Source organism: Lycorma delicatula, chromosome 9 (genome assembly GCF_047948215.1).
Source record: "Lycorma delicatula isolate Av1 chromosome 9, ASM4794821v1, whole genome shotgun sequence".
NCBI classification, from domain to species: Eukaryota; Metazoa; Arthropoda; class Insecta; order Hemiptera; family Fulgoridae; genus Lycorma; species Lycorma delicatula.
The window spans coordinates 57,401,642-57,422,711 of NC_134463.1; the positions used below are offsets into that span (position 1 = coordinate 57,401,642).

The 21,070-nt window shown below is 26.9% G+C and overlaps 1 protein-coding gene across 5 annotated transcripts in view; it reads right to left on the minus strand.

Moving 5' to 3' along the window:
* The window catches only part of LOC142329850 (coronin-2B-like), a 112,056-nt gene that overhangs the window by 7,549 nt on the left and 83,437 nt on the right, over positions 1-21,070 (minus strand). For 3 of the 5 annotated variants that reach the window (XM_075374714.1, XM_075374713.1, XM_075374717.1), the window contains 5 exons: positions 16,820-16,942; positions 14,470-14,587; positions 11,910-12,046; positions 6,071-6,175; positions 1,321-1,413 (listed from right to left, as the gene is read on the minus strand). In XM_075374714.1, the coding sequence (XP_075230829.1) occupies positions 1,321-1,413; positions 6,071-6,175; positions 11,910-12,046; positions 14,470-14,587; positions 16,820-16,942 (576 nt within the window). The remainder of the gene's footprint in view (positions 1-1,320; positions 1,414-6,070; positions 6,176-11,909; positions 12,047-14,469; positions 14,588-16,819; positions 16,943-21,070) is intronic. The other 2 variants (XM_075374715.1, XM_075374716.1) reach the window with 2 other exon arrangements.

Consider the following 21,070-nt stretch of genomic DNA (forward strand, 5'->3'; position numbering starts at 1 on the left):
AAAATATTTATAAAGTTTTCAGAATAATTTTTTTTGCAAATAAACGATCTTACTTTAGAGATAACCTCTTGTATGGACAGTAACTTGAAGAAAAATTGTTCAACAATATTATTTGTTTGGTAGAGTTTGATTGCATTACACTTGTTTATTTGTCCTGAAGCTAAGATAATATTTAACCCCTTGCCATACACAGCAGAGAACATCTGGTGTGATAGACTAAACAGCTTCAACAATTTGTTCTTTTAAATGGTCCAAATTTCTTATTTCAACAGAAATAACTTGTGTCTTTATATAAAACCCCATAAATAAAAATCTATAGGATTTTTATAGGATTATAGGACTTAGATCTGGAGATTGTGGAGGCCAGGCTATCTTCCTTCTATCCTAACCAATCATTGAGGAAACATTTCTTTTTTGGTAATCCTGCACAAATGTGGTAAATTGTAGAGCTCTGTTTAAGTGGAGAATTGAACTCTGTGGTATTTGAAACATAGAGTTCAATATTTACATGCTCTTCTAATATATTCAGGAAGTTGTTTCTTGTTATAGTTTTATTAAAAACAGGAAGAACTGCACAGTAATTGAACCAGCCAATTATGCATTACACATTAGATTTTGGGCTATTTCATTGTTACTTCATAATGACATGTGAAGGTTCAGTACCTTATATTGTAACATAATGATGGATTTGTCCTAAAACATGAAAGAAAGCTTCATTACTGAAGTCAAACTAGATTAAAATAAAAACTTCCCAAGATGATCTGACCTATACAGAATAATTGTAGTGATTTTAAATTTGTCCTAAGGATAAATTTGATGAATATCAGAATTTTGCAATCAGTAAAATGCAGTTTTTTTAACAATGTTTTGGGAAAGCTTAATTTTACAGTAACTCTTCTGCACTGATCTTTTCAAGCCATACTTGTTCACATAGCTTCAGTGAGTTTGTCAGACAGTGACGGTTGTCCTAGACACAACTGTTTCAACAGACTGGCTGTTGGTGGATGTTATTTTTATGAAGTGGTTAATGAGTGGCAATGCTGAACAAGTTAACTGTCTCAAACTTAGCAAGCCACATAACACATTGAACCTTCTTCTGTGCTGTAATCATGACCTTCAGCATGCTGAATACATTACACAGACCTGGTAAATCAGCACACATTTAATAGGTATTAGAACTTGTTTATATTAGATAACTTGGACAGTTTCCCTTCATTCTCAAGTATTCTTTATGTTTCTATCATGCTTTTTCCAAAACTGTATGACTGTTCCAAAAGTCTAGAAAAAAAGCACATGTAGAAATGAATATGTTTGCATTACCTGTGCAATGTTACCAAACATCTGTTGGATTTGTTGGAACTTAGTACTTTGGTTACTTGATGTTTTTTGGCTTTTTTCACTCTCAGGTAATCCCTGATGAAATTAGAAAAATCACATACATCAAATTAATACAAAAAAAAGAAGAAAATTAAAAATATATGACTTGCCATACGAACTGTTATTTATAAATAAATCTAATCAATGAATCATTTCAATATCTTTTTGACATGAATAAAATATATTTCATATTTAAAAAAAAAATTAAACCTTTAATCTTAAAATATCACAAACAAACCAGTAGTCTAGGTATAAAATGAATAACAGAAAAGCAATAAACAGCAATAAATCATGCATATAAAACATATTAGGTAACAGAACACAAAACAATCACAAATACAACAAAGCAAAATTACTTTTACATTAATAAATTCTGTTCTGATGTTTGTTTGAGCATGTACCAAAACAAAGTATAAATTTTATATCAACATAATTTTTGTAATTTAAAGTTAACTCAGGATACAGTAGATATGTCTGACTACACACTGAAATGTCAACATAGAGAAATAAAACTGCTTCCAGTGGCAATTAAATAAGACAAGTGGGCCAAAAAATTGAATATATACGTAAAAGTATTGCTTTTGAAGAGGCAAAAATATTCAAATTTGTACTGTTATATGGAACAGCTTGATTCCACAAGTGTCTAAAATAAATAAAATTAACCTCTTAAATGGTGCACTGAACAAGATTTATATTTAATTGATTTGAAATAAAAATCCGTTTTACCAGTTGGAGGATCATAATTAACTACACAGGTATTTCAGTTTTGTCCTCTGTTTTTATGAAATAATTACATCACAATTTTTAAGTCAAGAGGATAAATATTTCAGATGAGGTAGAAAAGTAAATTAGATCAGAACTGTGATTATCATGTAATGTCTGTTCTAGTGTTTTTTATATTTAAAAATAACTTTTCTAAAATTTCATTAATTTAACTCAACAAAAGTTAAAACATCAATAAGTTTTGAAATTAAGAGTATGAAATTAGTTTTTATCAAGCAAACTCTAACATGTCAATATGGATTTTTTTTGTGTATTAGAATACCAGTTTGTCATATCAGTAACTAGCTTGAATAATGAAGATAGGAAATTTTAACAGAGTGGCTATGGAATGATTTATGCGTTCATAATCACATTCTAAATGCATATTTTCATAACCTAGAAATTTATCAACAGCTGGAAATTCAGCTGCAACCATAGTGCAACATAGGAGTGCCTAGGAAGCTTAAGAAGATTACAAGAATAATCAAGAAATATTGCAATAAGGCAGTGTATTAAGTAAAAAAGTTGATAAGAGTAGTTTTGTTTTAATATGTCATTAAATAACTAATAATTCTTTTATAAGTCTTCATCACTGAATCTATATTTTAAATTATACAAAGATTACATCATACATTTAAAAACCATTAAAATAACATAAATATTCTGCTTGGCTTTTCTATTTGCTACCTCAAATTAGTTTTTAGAATTCATAATATATTATATATTAAATGTTTTACATATGAAAAACATAATCTAATTTAGCATACAAAATAATAGGAAAAAGTTTATTTAGATTTCAATAAAAAAGGATACTTTAATAACATAGTTGCACTGGAAAAACCTTATGCATTGCTAATTTTCAAATACAAATTCTTTGTGTAAGATTTTTCATCTATCTTAAAAGTGTAAGTTCTATATAATTGCATTCTGAATGTTTTTGAACATGAAGATACTCATGATATTTCATGCGAGAGTAAATATAGTTCTAATGTACATCACAGTTTTTAATGTGGGAAATATAACACAAAAAGAAAAAAAAATATATTAAGCAAAAAAATTCTAATACCAAATATAGATCTAAGAATTAGAAGGAAAATAATCAAAATATTCATACACACTAGAGTTTTGGTATTTTTTTCTGACAAAAAAAAATATATTTCTTATTTAAGTAAATTCATTTCTGCAGCATCTTTGAAACTTGCTGCTACCTACTCTCTCAGGCTTTATCACACTTAACAGGTTTGTAGTTATTTTCGTAGTGTTTCCTATTTTAGTTATTCTTACTTAATAATGTTGTTTAGCTTGATTTCATTAATGTCTCTATAACAGGTCTCAGTTTTGTCCATAAAATAAGAAAAATAATTTATTCAGTATTTGTCAGAGATAAATTGCAATTAATAATAAATTGTTTTCTTAGCTGAACGTATTAGAAAAAAAAAAGCTACAATTCTTTCTAAAGAGGCTCCTCAATATTCGATTTTTAGGCTCTTTATAAATCCTTGATTCATAGAAGTAAGTTCTAACATACTAAGATAATAACAAAAAATACTGCAGCAATGATTAATTAATACCTTCGATGCTAACATAATGTATATATGCAACATTACCAATAAATCAAAAATTTATCTACAATTCAGATTTAGGAAACCATTTACCCATTTTTTGTCAATTCAGTAGAAAAATTATAATTGTATGAATTTTATTAATAAACTTTCTTTTTTTGTATTAATGAGTCTATATTGATGTAGAGAATCTGATATGAGTTACACAAATGAGTTCCAAATTTATATATTTTTACCAAGTTCACAGGTTTAACAGTTTTACACTTGATATCTGAATATCTCATGCTTACAGTATTCTCAATAATTGAATGAATTACTAATACACTGTGTGCTAATTACAGAATTGCCTTCTGTAATTAGCAAATGACATTAAAAAATTAGCAACATTAAATAAAAATAAAGTACTATATTAATAAACTGATATTTATTATTATGATTATTACAGTAAAATTTCTATTTGTGTTCCACAGAAGTTTGGAGCCCTCCTTTGATTGGTAATAGATTATTTTTTTATTGTACAATATTTTATTAAGCTTTTAATTACTTGTCTTTTAAAATAGAGGTAAGTGACCTAACTGAAATGATTATTTTTTATTATGTTGATTGACAAAAATTACAGAAATTCGTAATTTGTTTATAGAATTTTTTAATTACCCTTGAACATGCTTTTACATATATTTAATGAGAAAAATGTGACAGATGAATATTAGGTGATAAAATGCCAAACCCTCACAAGGAATTGAACTGAAGGGCTGCTGATCTGAATTGTTAACTATTAGAATGATCCACCAATACAAAATTTAACCAATGTTTTTTAACTGTTTAAACAATAAACATACTAAAGGAAAGTAGAATGAAAAAAATATTTATAGATTAAGAAAATGATAAATCAAATTGAAATATTTAACTAAAATAAAAAAAGTATATCAACTAAAATACATGAGGGTTGTTTGGAAAGAATTACCCATTTTATGATAAAAAAATTAACTGACAAATATCTTCTGAGCTACTTTCTACACAGTCACCGTTTGTATTTAAGCGCTCATTGTACCATCTGATAAGTTTTTGCATCATATTCCTCCACTACTAGTTCACTGAGATAAGAAAGATTCACTGTTTTCTGCTAGCCATCACTCTAAAAATGTCTTTCAGTTTGATAAACAGATGATAGTCATTAGCGACCAGGTTGGAGTTGTAAACTGGAAAATAACCCAATCAAATTTTATGAGCAACAGTTTTGTTCTCTCAATGAAGCCATGCATTATTATAGAGAAGCAAAACACCGCTAAACAATAGACCTCCCCTCCTGCGATTTTGAATGGTTCACCAATTATTTTACCTTTACTGTTTTGCAGTAGGCATCAGCATTTACTATAATTCCCCAGAGCATTAAGCCAACAAATAGCGAATCTTTTCAGTCCCAAAAGACAGTAACCACAATCTTTCGAGTAGAGGCTGTCTGTTTCAATTTTTTTGGAACTAGGAAAGTGCTTTTCAATATACTAATGTTTACTTTCTGGCAGTACAAACATTCATCTCTTGTCATGGTATGTGCTAAGAATTCATGCCTATTGTTTGCATAATGATTCAGAATGACATGCAGCATTGACACAGTTTTTTGTATTTATCACTAAGCCTATGAACTCATCTTGCACAAATTTTTTTAATGAGTTGAAAAATGAAACTTTAATTGTTACTGGTATAAGAAACAAATGGGAAATTTTCATTATTTTAATCAAATTTGACACACAGATTCTGTTTGATGACTTCCCAACATGACATAGCAGCAAATCATTCATGACTTATAAGCAACCAATTCGTTTACCATCATAGATATTGTCTCTTTCTCACTGCATTAAAACTTTTACACCATTGCCATTCTTATGGTTCATTAATTATACTTCAGCAAACTTCCTTGATTTGACAGTAAATATGGTTGCATTAACAAATCCAATCAAGATCTCACTTTAGATGTAACTGCATTTTTTTTCTTATTCAGTTTAAACATGCACAGAAACAATACAAGTTTAAAGAAGGCAATAACAATTTGTACAGACTAAATAAACAAATGGTCAAGAATGGCTGAATAGGATTAGACATGCACAGGTTACCTGCATGATAAGAATGTGCAAATGGTATTATTTCATATGACCTCATTTAAAAGTTGTTAAGTTTAAATAATAAACAATGAAAAATGTAAAAAATAAATTACCAATCAGAAATTAAAAAAAAATAATTTGAATGAACAGATGATTCTATAATTTGAATTTGGAATAAGAGATAAATAATATGAAATAAATTCTTAAAGATAACAAAAATTAAAGTAAATAAAAAAATATTTATAATCAAAGATAAAAAAAGGTAATTACCACAGCTGGTTGGGTTGTAATATAATGTATGAGGTGACTGGTTCGCATAGCATTTTGTACAAGATCAGCAACTGTTTTCGTTATGTCATATGACTTGACAACCTCCTTGACAATATACACATAAATACATTCATAAACACCACACATGTGCAATACATACATACAAAAAAACAATAACATAAACATAAAATGCACTAAAAACAAAATTAATAAATCAATTTAAAAAATAAATCAACATGCATGAAATGCAATGATTAGAATTAAAATGTATTTAACAAAAATATACAAATATACAAACACTTAGCTAATGAACATTAACAAAGTATTCCAAGCGTGCAATTAACATTAGATCCGTTAAAAAATTTACAAAAATATGTACATATCATGCTGTCCTGTTCTGCAAGTAGTTATATTTATTTTTAAACAATAAAAACTATAGATTTAAATCCCATAAAATATTTACTGTTTTTATTGTGTTCATACATAGGTTTTTCTACATTAAATAATAAAAACTGAGTTAGTATTACTGTTTTATTTTCTGTATTATTATTTTAAGTTGAAATTTATTTGAAGAAAACAAAATAAGTTATTAAAAATAATTCATGAAAAGTTAACTCATTTTTCACCTATTTTCCTGGAAATGCAATTTCTTCTTCATTTTGTAATAACATTTAAAGAAAGTATAAAATATCACTATTTAAAAATATACCACAACTGAGTTTTATTTGTTGTTTAAGTATTTAAAAAAACATTTCTGTTGGTCAATTTCAATATAGGAGCTACTTCATTTAAATTGCTACTTCTGCACTTAGCAAAGATAGTACCTTTTTTTTAAGAAGATATTTTAACAACACTATTATGGTTATATGTTGTTTTACTGCTTAGAATTTTGGCTGATTGTTAGAAAAATGTACAGCAGCTTTACAATGATAAACAAGGTGAAATGCTAAACAAGCCTGTACAGGCAAGTGAAAGGTCCTACATTACATTCTAAGCTTATATAAAGCGATTACATCTTTCCTTTTAGCTAACAGCTGAGATTCCCAGCTGAAATTTCAATTGAAATTTTTTCAATAATAAGCCTTATTTCATCTCATTAATTAAAATTATAAAACCAGATGTATATATATCACATTGGACACATGTTACAGTGAAAAATTACATATGCAGCAAATATTCCTATCTTTACTAAGAACTGAAATAGAATTAAGAAAAAATTGGCCAAAGAAAATCCATTGGAAAAATCTTTTAAGATAATTCAACAACAATAAAAGTTTTCTAAAATACCAAAATTTTAAATGCTCTTTGTATGAAGAATGGAAATTCAAACTATATTACATCGAAAACAGAAATTTTACTTCCTTGTACGAAGTAAAGGAAGTATTGTGATTGTGAAAAAATCCAATTTTCAGATTTCAACAGAAATATCCATTTTGGCCGTTCCTGAATCCACTTTGACTAGTTTCAGTATGACGTCTGTATGTACGTACATATATATCTCGTATAACTCAAAAACAATTAGCTGTAGGCTGTTGAAATTTTGGATTTAGGATCTAGTTGTGCACTTACCTTTTTATTGCAGTCGACTGAATCAAAAGTGTCCATAAAACCAAAAAAATCTGGATTTTGGACTTTTTCTTAACTGCAGTAATAAGCCCTCATTGAGAGCTTCTCAACGACATATCATAAAAGGTAATTATTCTCATTGGTTCCACAGTTATAGCCAAATAAAATTTTAATTAATGACATATTTGGATCTTACAAGTGAAGGCACATCGGTTCATATCAGACATCATCTCCTTTTTTTTAAAATTTAAATATATTGATTTATTAATAATTATTAACTTCTGATTATAAAAATAAATATATATATGAAAAACTGTCAGAAGTTATTAATGAAATAAAATTTTATGTACTTTTCATTTTAAAAAAAAAATGTGTATTTGCAATTTAATAGAAGTACAAGGAAGTCATGCGGTATTTTCATCAAATTTTTTTAATTATAATAATTCTCTGCCTATTGAAATGTAACTCACAACAATAATAGAAAAAAATATATGAAGTTTAATATAGTATAAGACTCAATTTTTCAAAGCAAGTTTTTTTTCAAGTTATATGATGAGTGTCATTAAAATAGCAATCAAAACTATAAGCATCAGTTCACAAATCAGAACTATCAAAAACAAAACCATGATAATTTTTAATGTTTGTGGCTGAGGTAATGATTGGAAAGAAAATGACAAAACATAGAATAAAGTGACAAAACTGAAATTTTAATAAATGTGATCAAAGTAAATTTTGTTTATTTAATTCTATTCTTACCAGTTAAAAAAATGTAAAATTAGTAAAAAAATATTCTAATAAAAATTAAATAAATATATTGCTACTGAATATAGTGTAAATGTTTGACATGCCACTAGAACTTAAACATCACTGGGTTATGAATGTTATAGTGTAGCTTACAGTTAAGAGTATAAGGGTGTTGTAAGCACATCCAGTAGGGGCATAATACAATAGGATCATCCAATACTGCAAGGCCAATAAATTAACACATATGTCCTTTTACTAAATGACATATTTAAGTTTTCAACTTTTAGATAAAAAAAGAATAAGAAATTATTTAAAATGATGAGTGTCATTAAAATAGTAATCAAAACTATAAGCATCAGTTCACAAATCAGAACTATCAAAAAAAAACTTTTAAATCAATTAAAAGTTTTTTTTTTTACTAAAGTAATGCAGAATTAAAATGCACTATGAAAATGAGAGAATACACTATGGGGAAAATCAGTTTTATTGTAGTTTTTTTAACTAAATACTTACAACAAATATAAAAGCTATTATTTTTAATATTAAAAAAAACAGACATTAATTTTGTTTTCAGTATAAGTGAACCATAAAAAATGTATTAAAAATTAATAATTTAAAAGCATATTCTTCTTACTTCATAATAACAATTGCAGAATTTAAAAAAGTAACATGGATTACACCAAAGCTGCAAGCGAGGATATGGGCTGCCATGTCCCATATGCTGGCAGCTAGATAGGTATACAAACAATGGTATAAAATTTGGCTGTTGCGAGGAAATTGGTTTTATAAATCTATTTGGTATATTTATATACATTTAGGTGATACTGATAATATTCATTTAGTGTATTCAATTTAATGTATGTAACTAGAGAAAAAGAGAGATGACATAGTTACACAAGTTATGAGCTCTTAACAGCTAAGAAGTACACTCTTCCTTAAACCAATGCTCTTCTTCAGAAGAAACTTAATGGTAGGTTATATATGACTGATGATCACTTATCTTTGCTAGTTCTACATATGTGAATTATTAATAAACAGTTTGATAAGAAAAATTGTAGTGTAATTGTTACCAAATAAATTAACTAATTTTTCTTATTCATCATAAGTTTCACTTATTTATTTCATCAAAGAATTTACAAATTAATACAACAAATCAACAACCCAGAGTAAAAATTAAGGGGCAAAAATTGTTTTTGGAATGAATTAATGTCGTAATAAAATAAAAAAAACGGTAAATAAATTTAGCACTTAATCGTTGTCAGAAATAACTATTTAGAGTTGATAATTTAGAAACATCCCAACAAAAAAATCATCTCACCTATCAAATCATGGTTAGAACAATTTAAAATGAAATTACACTAATAGCATAGAATTAATAATTAATCATTGTAGTTAATATAATATGACATATAATAACTAGACACAGAAGAGCTGAAAATTATCATGATGGTGCACATTTATTGACACTGATGATGATGATGTGTTTAATGCAATGGGTACTGAAATTTTAAAAAGGATTATGAAATATTTGTAACATAATTATGGTTTATTTTGATAAATTTCATTAAACAGATTTTTATTTAATAAATTAACTAACTAAAACAACTCTTTTCCGAATGACATATATAATATTTTTTTCAAGGAGTAGCATTCTGGAGATTAAAGGTATGAAGTAAGGTTAGAATACCAGTGGTGAAAACAGAGGCCATTAAAAAAAACAATGCACACTGGGAGCTGATTTACTGCATGCTGTTAGGATTCATTAGTTTTAAATGAAAACAAAATTATATATATATATATATATATATGAAAAATTAAAAAAACCTTAACAATATGGCTGAATATAAAAATTCTAACAAAGCTGCACAAAAACATTTATACCAGAAATAATTAGGTTTCTCTTAACTTGATACATCTTTTATCATAATATTAAAATTCTAATTTTGGGGATGTGTATTATAGAAAAGCTGTTTTTCTCCAAACAACTACAGTTGTTTGGAGCAACTACAGTTGCAGTTTTATTTATATATATATATAAAATTTTGTTATTTTAGTATGAAAAAAAGTATGAGCTTGTCTAGTAAATAGTTGCTGAAATAAAACTACAAAAAGACACACTAAGGGAGAGTTTACAAAAAAAAAAAAAAAAAATTAAACCAACAATGTACTTTGATTGTTAAACATTCAGCATGAGTAAGTACATAAGCACTAGTAAAAAATCTCTACTTATTTATAAATAAATAAATAAAATCAATTGAAATTAAAAAATTATATAACATTGCATTTACAATCTTAGTTAAAAGAGAAAGGTTAGATTAAAAATAGCCAAAACCACTTTAACTCTTATTCAGACTGGCCATACTACAGGCTTATGAAGATCTGTATCCCCCCCTTTGAATACGGTAGGATAAGATGATAGTTTATCTCATATTTGAGATACACATTTTCTTAAATTACCCATACATACTTTAATAATAAGTATGAATAAGGATGCTGTGGTCAAATTGTTAAGGAATTAGACTTTTAAACTAATCTTTCACTTTTAACTTCATGGGCTTTTATTATTTGTTGTTACAAATAAAGGTAACAATTTTTTTAACATTTCATAAATATGTGGCTTTTTGTTTTGTTTATTTATTGTTAGTATTCTTTAATATTATTTTTTTGCAAGCCTTGTTTTTGTATTATGTTTATTTTTAAATTCTGCCATATCAACTGATGATGATGGTTCAACAATCAAAATAGCATTCAATTACAAATTACTATCTGTACATGATTCTCTTAGTGATTTATCATATCTTTTATTTATTTTTAGTAATATAACATTTTTAGTCATGCCTTTATATACATATTTTAATGAGAATGATGAGATGAAGAAATGCCACAGCTTTGTTATGAAACTGAACCAGAAACCATCTGATTCAGTATCCAGTACTTAGTGATAGTTACACCATCTGACTGACTAGTAAAATAAACTGATAAACTTTGCGTTATTATTACATTTCTTAATCTTAACTGTTTTATGTTTTCTACATTCATGTTTTCTGTAACAGCAAATTTTCAGAATGTAACAAGTCATGGACGAAAGCCCTACCAGCACAAGCAGAATATACAGCATAGAATCTTTACCTTAAGAAATAAAAAAATTAAGTGTTCAAATATAAAAGAAGTGCGTAATTAAATTTCATTAAATAAAGTATGATGAGTTGGAGTATATTTTGCTGAATATAACATACAACAGAAAAAGATTAGTACAACAAAAATTGTTAAATTTTATTATTTTCATTAAAGAGCTCGGCAGATGTAAAAAAGCAAAAAAAATTATGAAATATGTTAAGGTAAAGAATTTAGATAAAAAATCTTTGTTGCTAATAAAATCAGTAATACACATTCTAATGTATAAAAGCCAATTTCAAATAGTAAAAAAAAAAAAAACTTATAGCAGTAAAAAAAAATATGATCGATTACTTTCACAATCAAACATCATTAACAAAACTTAAGCATACAAGCAATATAAAAAAAATCTTACATCAAGAGGCCTATAATCAGGTATTGTTTCTTTTGATAGAAAAGCATACTTCATGCGATAATTATTATCAGAAGTAGCCCTTTGTGCTAAATCACTGCCTTTAAATGCCTTTGGTTTATGGGTTCTTACTGTCACACCTATTAACAAAATTACATTAATTTAAATTAGTTTTAACATTTTATGTATTTAATACATTCATAAACATAAGAAAATTTAAAATGGTCTTAAAAAAAGCAGCATTATTATTTATTAGATAATTTTCTAATCTCACTGTACTAAAATTTACATAATTAAATATACAAACTAAAAAACACAACAAATTAAGCACATTAAGTTATAAATTAGTATTTGGTGAGGCTCATTAACAATTGGAACAATCATATCATAGTCATTATTACAAGTAACAATTTAGATTACTTCTCAATATATTCTTCTTTTTTAAATTACATACTTGTCCTGTTTTTTTAACAGATGCCTTAGTCATATAGTAGAGAACTCATATTCTATTGAAACCAATCCTACAACTGAAATTTTACCTGTTCATTGCTTCAAAAGTGTTTTCATCATACAGCTTCTTTAAACAGAATAGAGATAAAATCAAATATGTAGCATAGGTTGAGATGAATGCTATTTCTGGCTGATTTTTATTTTTTTGCTTTCTCTGTTGAGAGGTATGCAAATTATGATATAAAAAAATCAAATCTTTCCTCTGCATTTTGATGTCTTACTCTTATTTTTGAATTGATTTAAGCTTGAATAAAATAGATTAGAATAAAGTAGATATTGGCTGTCCTTTAAATCTACAGCAGGTCCCCAAACACAGTCTACTTTATCAAGTAACGGTTTTGATAATTTCCCTCGCTTGAATAAAATAGATTAGAATAAAGTAGATTTGACTAGAATAAAGTAGATATTGGCTGTCCTTTAAATCTACAGCAGGTCCCCAAACACAGTCTACTTTATCAAGTAATGGTTTTGATAATTTCCCTCCCTGGTAAACCAAGAAGCTTTATTTTAATTTTGATTTAGAAAACAAGCCAGACCCCTAAAAGTTTCATTAGTAGTAAAAATTAAGTACAAAATCTATTAAAATGTTTTGACTTTACAATTTGCAACCTCTCTGAGTGATGATAAAATGTCAAAGATGGTAATAGAGTAAGTCTTAAGCAGCATACTTCGCCTGACACTGAGCTATAACAATATTTAAAGACTGGATATAAGAATGGATTTGAATTTGTCTTCAAAATTCACAATCTTCTACATTATGGTTATGTTAAATTAAAACATTTTACATTAGGCTTTGTTTGATTTTAAATATTTCTTATGTTCATATACAAACTTCAAAAAAATTTTTTAGTGTCTACTTTGTTTCTGGTGATAAAACTGCAATGCTCAACAAAAGCATGCTCCTCTAAAAGCACAATTATTAAAAACTCACACTTAACTATAAAGTAACAACAGGTTACTTTCTGTGCAATCAGTAGACAAAACAAATATTGCTGTTTGTGACATTAAATTACTTAAGAAATTTAATTTAGAAAAAAAATCCGATTATTTAATGGTTTTTCTATTTTATAAATTTCCCGCTGGATTTAGCTGAAAACTATTTTCATGATACATTATAAATGATATATCCTTAAGTTTTTTTAACAATAACAATCTATCAGATAATTCCAGTTGAGATTATTTTGCTTATAAAGTATTTCATTTATAATTAATAAGTTGCAGTAGAACTGAGAACAATTCTATAAAAGCAATAAAAGGCAGTTTAATACCGTACAAAGCACACTGCTTTATAACAGATATACACAAATAGTAAGTATACATGGACATCATAATCAGTAGCTATTTACAGCGTGAATTATGATCATCAGTCTTATAACATGTGAAAACTAATTTCAAAATTTTCTAAATATTAATATTTAATCTCAATATTTCTGTACCACCACAAAATTCTGAGGGTTCTGCCTTATAATACCTCACTTATTATGATGGTTCTTTGAATTTTGGAAGAAACAATTTTTATTTTTAAACACTTCTGATTTTTAATACAAAATTGTCGATTAGTAATATGCTGCTTCCATTTTGCATACAACTGTCCTTTTCTTCTGAAGGTTTGTAGGTGGGATTGGCAAACACTATTTGTAGTAGCCTTGAAGCAACCTTTGGTATTGAGTCAGTTGTCTAATACTGCATTATTTCACATCTTACAATCTTTCTTCTCCAATTTTTGTTCTGAGAGTATTATGTTTTATCAAGGATTATGCTGACTAAAAAAATTGGAACATGCAATATAGTGGGGTGCTAGTGAGGGGATATTTAACCAGGGACTCTTTTTTTTATCATTTCGTAGCTGCAAAACAGTTTAAAAGATCGAGGTATGTATTGGATTTATTAATTCATTTTAAAATACATAATCAGATTAAATTTGGGTAACTTAGTGATCACTAAAGGATAATATCTAATTACCTCAGAACCAGAAATATACTGTTACAACTAATAAAAATACTTGATAAACTGTAACAAAACACCATTTAAATAATTGTAATTTAAAACATACCAGTCTTCATTGACATCAGTACTGGAGGTCTATTTATTCCATTAAGCCAATCGGATGCGCTAAGTGCTGGAACTGGGGCAGCTGTATCAGGATAGAGATCTTCTTGAAATTGATCGCTCTGTCAATAGAAAGAAATAGATATAAAAATCTCCATTAATGCCAATCAATAGTAATCTAAATGAATGATAATCTGCTAATAAAGAAAATATATTATAAATTAATATTTCTCAAAGAACGATAAGATGCATCCAAATTTATGGGAAGATTTTCAGAAAAGAATATTTTATTAGGTTCATAAAGATAATTTCAAATTTTTGCTTAATTTAAAATTATATAGGTCAGAAAAAATTCAATTTTATTTTCAATTTCAATTTTAATACTTTTGTTCAAATAAAGATTGAAAAATAAAAATCCATTTTTTAAAATATTAAATTATTTTATCATTATATTAAAATTTGAAGAAAAAAAACACATTTATTAATAAAAAAAATTTACTTGAAAAATAAATATTATATTCAAATTTTCTTAACATTAATTTGTATATTTTATTTAATAAAAAATTGTAAGTTATTTACTTATTACTTATTTATTTTCAACAATATTAACAACTACGTACCGTAATACTAAATATCACAATATTATAATAAGGATCAATTAAATAGAACAGTCAATAATATTCAGTTTATCTTCACTCTTGGTATTATCACTCATTTAGTTAATGTCACCATTTTTATTACTTTTGTCTCAACTATTGTTGTCACTCCCTGTAAAAACTGCATATCTTCAGTTCCATCCACTGCATTATTTATATCACATTTCTTAAATGAATTTTTAATCGTCTTCTTCCTCAAAGCTTCCCATGAGTTTTTCACTGATGTAAAAACTTCTGAAATTGTTAACTGTTTCATATGTCTTGTTGTTACAACATGGTGATTTGGCTTTGCCATTCATTTATTCCACTCTTTCTGCATAAAATGTTTGAATGGTTTGAAGGTATATACACCCATGAGTTGTAAATTAACTTGTGAGTGTGTTTTATGCACTCTGAATTGATCGCACACTAACATCGCAAGCTTTTTGAACAATGCACCTGGATGTTTTGCCCATATTTTTTGTATCCAAAATTTCATTCCTGTGTCATCCATCCAACCTTTCTCTTAACCATGGATAATAATGTCACTAGGAGGTTTATCTTTCAGTAACGTTTTTCTCTTGAAGATTAACATGGGTGGTAGCTTTCTTCCATTCATGCAACAAGCTAAAGCTACACTCTAATGAGTTTTTTCATGACCCATTGTTTTGATTGCTACTGATTTGGTGCCTTTTGAATCTATAGTCTAATTTGAAGGAACATCAAAACTTCAATTTGCAATTTGATTAAGCTCAAAGTTAAATTTCCTTCTCACTGACATTACAAAACTATGGAATTCTATAATTTCAGCTTCATACTCATCCAGCATTTTTTTGGGATAGTGTGGTTTTTGTACACATACATAACCCATGTTTTTTCATAAATCTAAAGCACCAAGATGGTGATCTGGTAAAATCAAAAATTCCATTAGCAATTGTCCCTTTTCACTCTTTACTGGAGTGCTTTGTTATATTAAAATTTTCTCCAGTAATTGAACATCTTTAATAATTTTGATACAATATAAAGATTCTTATTTTAACATTATCTTCAGACCATAAGGTGCACTCCAAAAGTTGATTTTTCTATGTAATAAAGTGGATCTTGTGGTTTGAAAAATACAGTAATAGCATGGTAATAATTTGAAATGTAAAAGTTGTTATGGATAACTGGTGATTTAAAGATGATTACTTAACTTTAGTACAGATATAAGTTTATTATTTACTTTTTACTTGATTTTAAATGGGTACTTTGCAAATTACCATAATCCAGATAAAAAAATTTAATAGTAAAACATAATCTTAAAAACAAAATAATAAAAATTGAGTTATGCTATCAGAATAATTGGAATTAATTTAAAAAGAAGAAAACTTTAACTTTATTTGATCTAATTTATTTTTACAATCTTATTTTTTACGACTAATGAAATATGAAAATATACAAATATTTAAACAATTATTTTGTTTAATCCTACTTTTTCTAGGCTCAAATAAGAGGGAATTGTCTTTTACAATCAGATTAGGAATTTGATATAGGAAATTTTCATAACTAAATAATATCAACCTTGACCAGGATTCAAACCTAGAACTTTCCAGATGAAAGTCGAAGAAAGTAAATAACTTAATTTAAATCAGCAGACTGTAATGTAGTCATATTACATCATAATGTTAATATATTAAAAATACAAGGTATAACAACATAAATAATAAGTATCACACAAACCTTTCTTGGAACAATCATAGAGATCGGTTCACACATTCCACGAGTGGCATGTAATTTATAAAAACGAAATATTTCACATTGTGTTACATCACATCCTCTTTTAGGCATGAAACCAAGACCTCTCTGAAAAAAAAAAAAAATAAAATCATATAATTTAGCAGAACTGATAGACCGTAGACTAACAATCAGTAAAATCCTAAATTATAGCTTCTATTCCAAATTAAGAGAATTTTATCGTTTCATTTAACACAAAAAAAAAGTCCAATTCAGGGCAATTTCTGGCTTAAGGTAATCCAATAAGCAAATAATTACTGCTGCAATATCACTAATTACCAATGACTAAAGATTGTAGTAACAGAAAAGAAAATGGATAATGCTATCATTCTAAAAGAAAAATTCCATTATATTACAAAATATAAATAAATAAAATCAATTTAAGTGAGCTGCCATTTCCACTGAGAGGTGGTACATCTCTTTCAACACTTAACTCCCTCCTTGGTATACCAAAGGTTTCTTTGCAAGTCTCATAACTCTATAATTTTAGGGTATTATTTCTTCATAGTTGCTACAATGACCTATCTGTATAATTTATATTATACAGAATAGGCCAATTACTAAATATCTTTAAAATCAGTTTTTTCTTAATTCTAAAAATATAACATAGAAACATTAATTATTAATAAAATTACTTTTTGTATTTTTATGCAAGTAAGTTATATTATTAAATAACCTCAATGCTACTGGAATGATATATGGCTGAATTACTCTCATTCCAATTCAATCTAGTTCAATTTTACTGTCCTAACTCCAAATCAAAATGTAAAAATATTAAGTACAAAGTAATATCTAGTATGTACATACAGTTTATTTAATATCTTCTAATAATAAATTGATGATTTAGATTACAATCACTTTCAGTTTCAGATGAAAGCTAAAAATAAACTTTAATGCTTTACTTCTTAAAGATATGAGATGGTGGCAAATCATCTAATAACTGTTCTATTTGGTAATTTTTAAAACTAAGCCTTGGCATTTTAACAATTATTTAAAACTTAAATGAAAAATAACGTAAAAATATTATCGAACTAACAAAATTATTCTACAAAAATAAAACTTATTTTAATTGTATAAAATAACTTCAACATTAGCCCGTTACATGTTACAATCATGCACAGTAGTTTAGAACTGAACAAATTCATAATACGTACAACAAACCAGTCTATATGGAGACAAAAAACTACTCAAATATATAATTAAACAAAAAAAAGGCAAATAGTGTACAAGAAAATCAAAAAGTAAAATCAAACAATAAAAGAAGCAACTAAATGCTAAAAGAATATCTACAACCTCATAATCCATTTTCCAAAATAATTAGTTGATGATAAAACTGGGAAAATAATTAGAAATATTTAACTACTACTTTTACGGTAATTTATTTTGGTTTATGTAAAGAGCAACTGTATGAGTCGAAGAGGAATATTTTAAGATGAAGAACCAACCATTTCCTTAAATTATAAATTAACCATAACTAATGCAGGTTAATAATAAATAAATATATTATTAATAGTTTATATTAACAATATATACAATACTTTGGTAAATTCTTGGTGTACAACCATTTGGTTTTAAATTATAAATAATAGCCATTTAAATTTATAACTAGGATTCTATTATTTTGCTACTACAGATTTTTGTAAATAAGTATTTTTTTAGGAAGCTTTTTTAATTTAGAATACTTTAATGTCAGTGTGTTTGTTATATTTTATTCTAGAATATACGTATAAAAAGTTTTATTCTGCAAGACAAAACATTTAATTAGCATATACATTTTAATGTAGTTAAGTAGTATTAATTATATTATGTAAATATGACTAATTTAGTAATGATCATTCTTCCAAATTTGGAAGAATGATGTATATATGATATTGATGTTGAATATAGAAATTATTATTGTAATTTAACAAATGGCAAGTCATGAAAAGTATGTGATACAAAAAAATACACTAGCCTGAGTAAACTGGAAATGCACAGGAATTGTGTAATGCATCTAATGGATTATATATCTATGATTTTTTCTTGTGAAGCTTTATCGATTTAGATCAGCAGGCAGTTACATCCTTTACTTGTGTGGTGAATATACCTGTAAATTGTTACACTTCTAGCTCAGAATGTGTTGTTAATCAGAACTCAACAATGTAGGGTTGGCCAAGAGATAGATAATATATAGGAACTGTTGCTGTTAAAATATAAATTGTTCTGCTGGGCCTAAAAATGCCAATTTCTCTTGCAAGCATTACATCATGATAGTATCTATCTACAATGATTAATAATAAATAAAACATTTAGCAACACTTTTGAACAATAAGTACAGTTAAAACCACACAAAAAGGCTGTTGTTGGGGGTTTCCTTTAATTCACAGCAGAAGTTGAAAAGTGGGAATGAACAATTAAAAGTTGAAGAAACTCAAAGTGAAAAGTAGGAAGTAGGAACTAGTCTGTTTTATAAAAGATTTTACACTTTTAATTACTAGTTTTAATTTAAAAGTGTCCAATTGTTTTTACAACAGTTTTCATAACATTTCAGAATGTACTCTGAAAATTAAGGATAGGATAAATTTATATGCAATTCTGTTAGTTGTTTTGATTGCATGTAAACAACACAATAAAATTAAAACAATTTCTTTGAGAAAATAAGAAACAACAGCTATGAAAATGATAGGTCATGTGCTCATTTTTAATGAAAAGTGCATTTTATTTGCAAAATTTTAACCAAGTATAATCCAAGAGATGAAATTAAATTATGGCTTTCTATGAATCATCTTTAAGATGAGATAATCCTACTACTAACTAAGAAAAATATTATTGCGACAGGGCCACAACACACAAAATAGACTTTGTCCAATAATGAACAGAACTGAAGAGTACATATGAAGTTTTCAAACTTACGTTTAACACTCTCAAACCTAAGCCCGAGTAAATGTCAACAGGTTACTTTGTTCGTAAGGCCGAAGCCCGAGTATGTCAGCTGCTACATTTAAATGTGTAGTAAACAGTGATGGGCTTATACTCGTTGCTAGGTGTCGTAGACTCTCTCAGTAGTTCATTAAAAAGATTCCAGATGAATTTCAATGCTATCTAGCAGATGTTTTAATTAATAACATTAAAAACAATACCTTGTGTTCAAGAGCACTTTAGGTTATAAAATGGCATTTTTTACGTGCTTTGATTTGTGTTCCGGTTTCTTTTTATTTTAACATTTTATATTGTGTTTATTGTAAAGCTACTACAGGCCAAGTCTGGGAGAAAAGAAACAAGTTGGTGGTGCCCTGACTGTTCAGTTCATTGTGCTTAAAATACTTGCTTCAAATTGTACCACATTAGGACTAATTACTAAAATAAAATAAAAATTGTAAAAAAAAATCTAAAAAAAAATAATGTAAATATTTTTAGAAACTGTCAGTGAACTATGCTTGTAAAATTAAATGAATAATAAATATTAGGGTACGATTTCTTTCATTGATTTATTTTATGATTGATTATTTGTGTGAAAAAGTACTGAAAAACAAATCAATTATCAAAGATTCCTAACTAATTTTACATTTACTATAAATTTTTGATTTGTTTGTCATTAGAAAGTGTGAAAATTTAACTTTTAGACAGTATAAAATGTCATAATGTGTAGTGATTGCAACAATTTAGTATGTTTATTGACTAGTACTGTGTGCTGTTACTATTTTTTATTTTTATGAAATTAGGTGGCAACAATTTTTTTGTAAGTAATCTATTACAAATATTTTTATCTTTAATGATATTTTGTTTCTTTTTCTTTCAGGTACATATAATAGGTTGTGTATATGCACTAAATAAACGCCCAAGATTCCAGTCCAGTCACGTTATTAAGGTTTAGGTCTGAAAGTATTAAAAAAACAGAATGCAGAAACAATGAACAGATTTCTTTAACTTTTCACTTTTCAAAATTACTATTCAAAACTGCACAGAAACTAAAAACCCAAAGTGAAAAATTAGTATTCTGAAAAAACAAATCAAATATGAAAACTACATTTTAAAAAAACAGACCAATTCATTTTACAAATTCTGCATAATGAATAGTGTGAAGACAAAAATAGAAAAGTACTTCTAATAAATAGGCCTTCTCTTATAAGTTCTATTTATCAAGCCGCCACACTGATATATATTTAAAATATAAAAGTTTAGAGTAGAACGTTTCAAATTAGTAGGAAATGTCAAAAA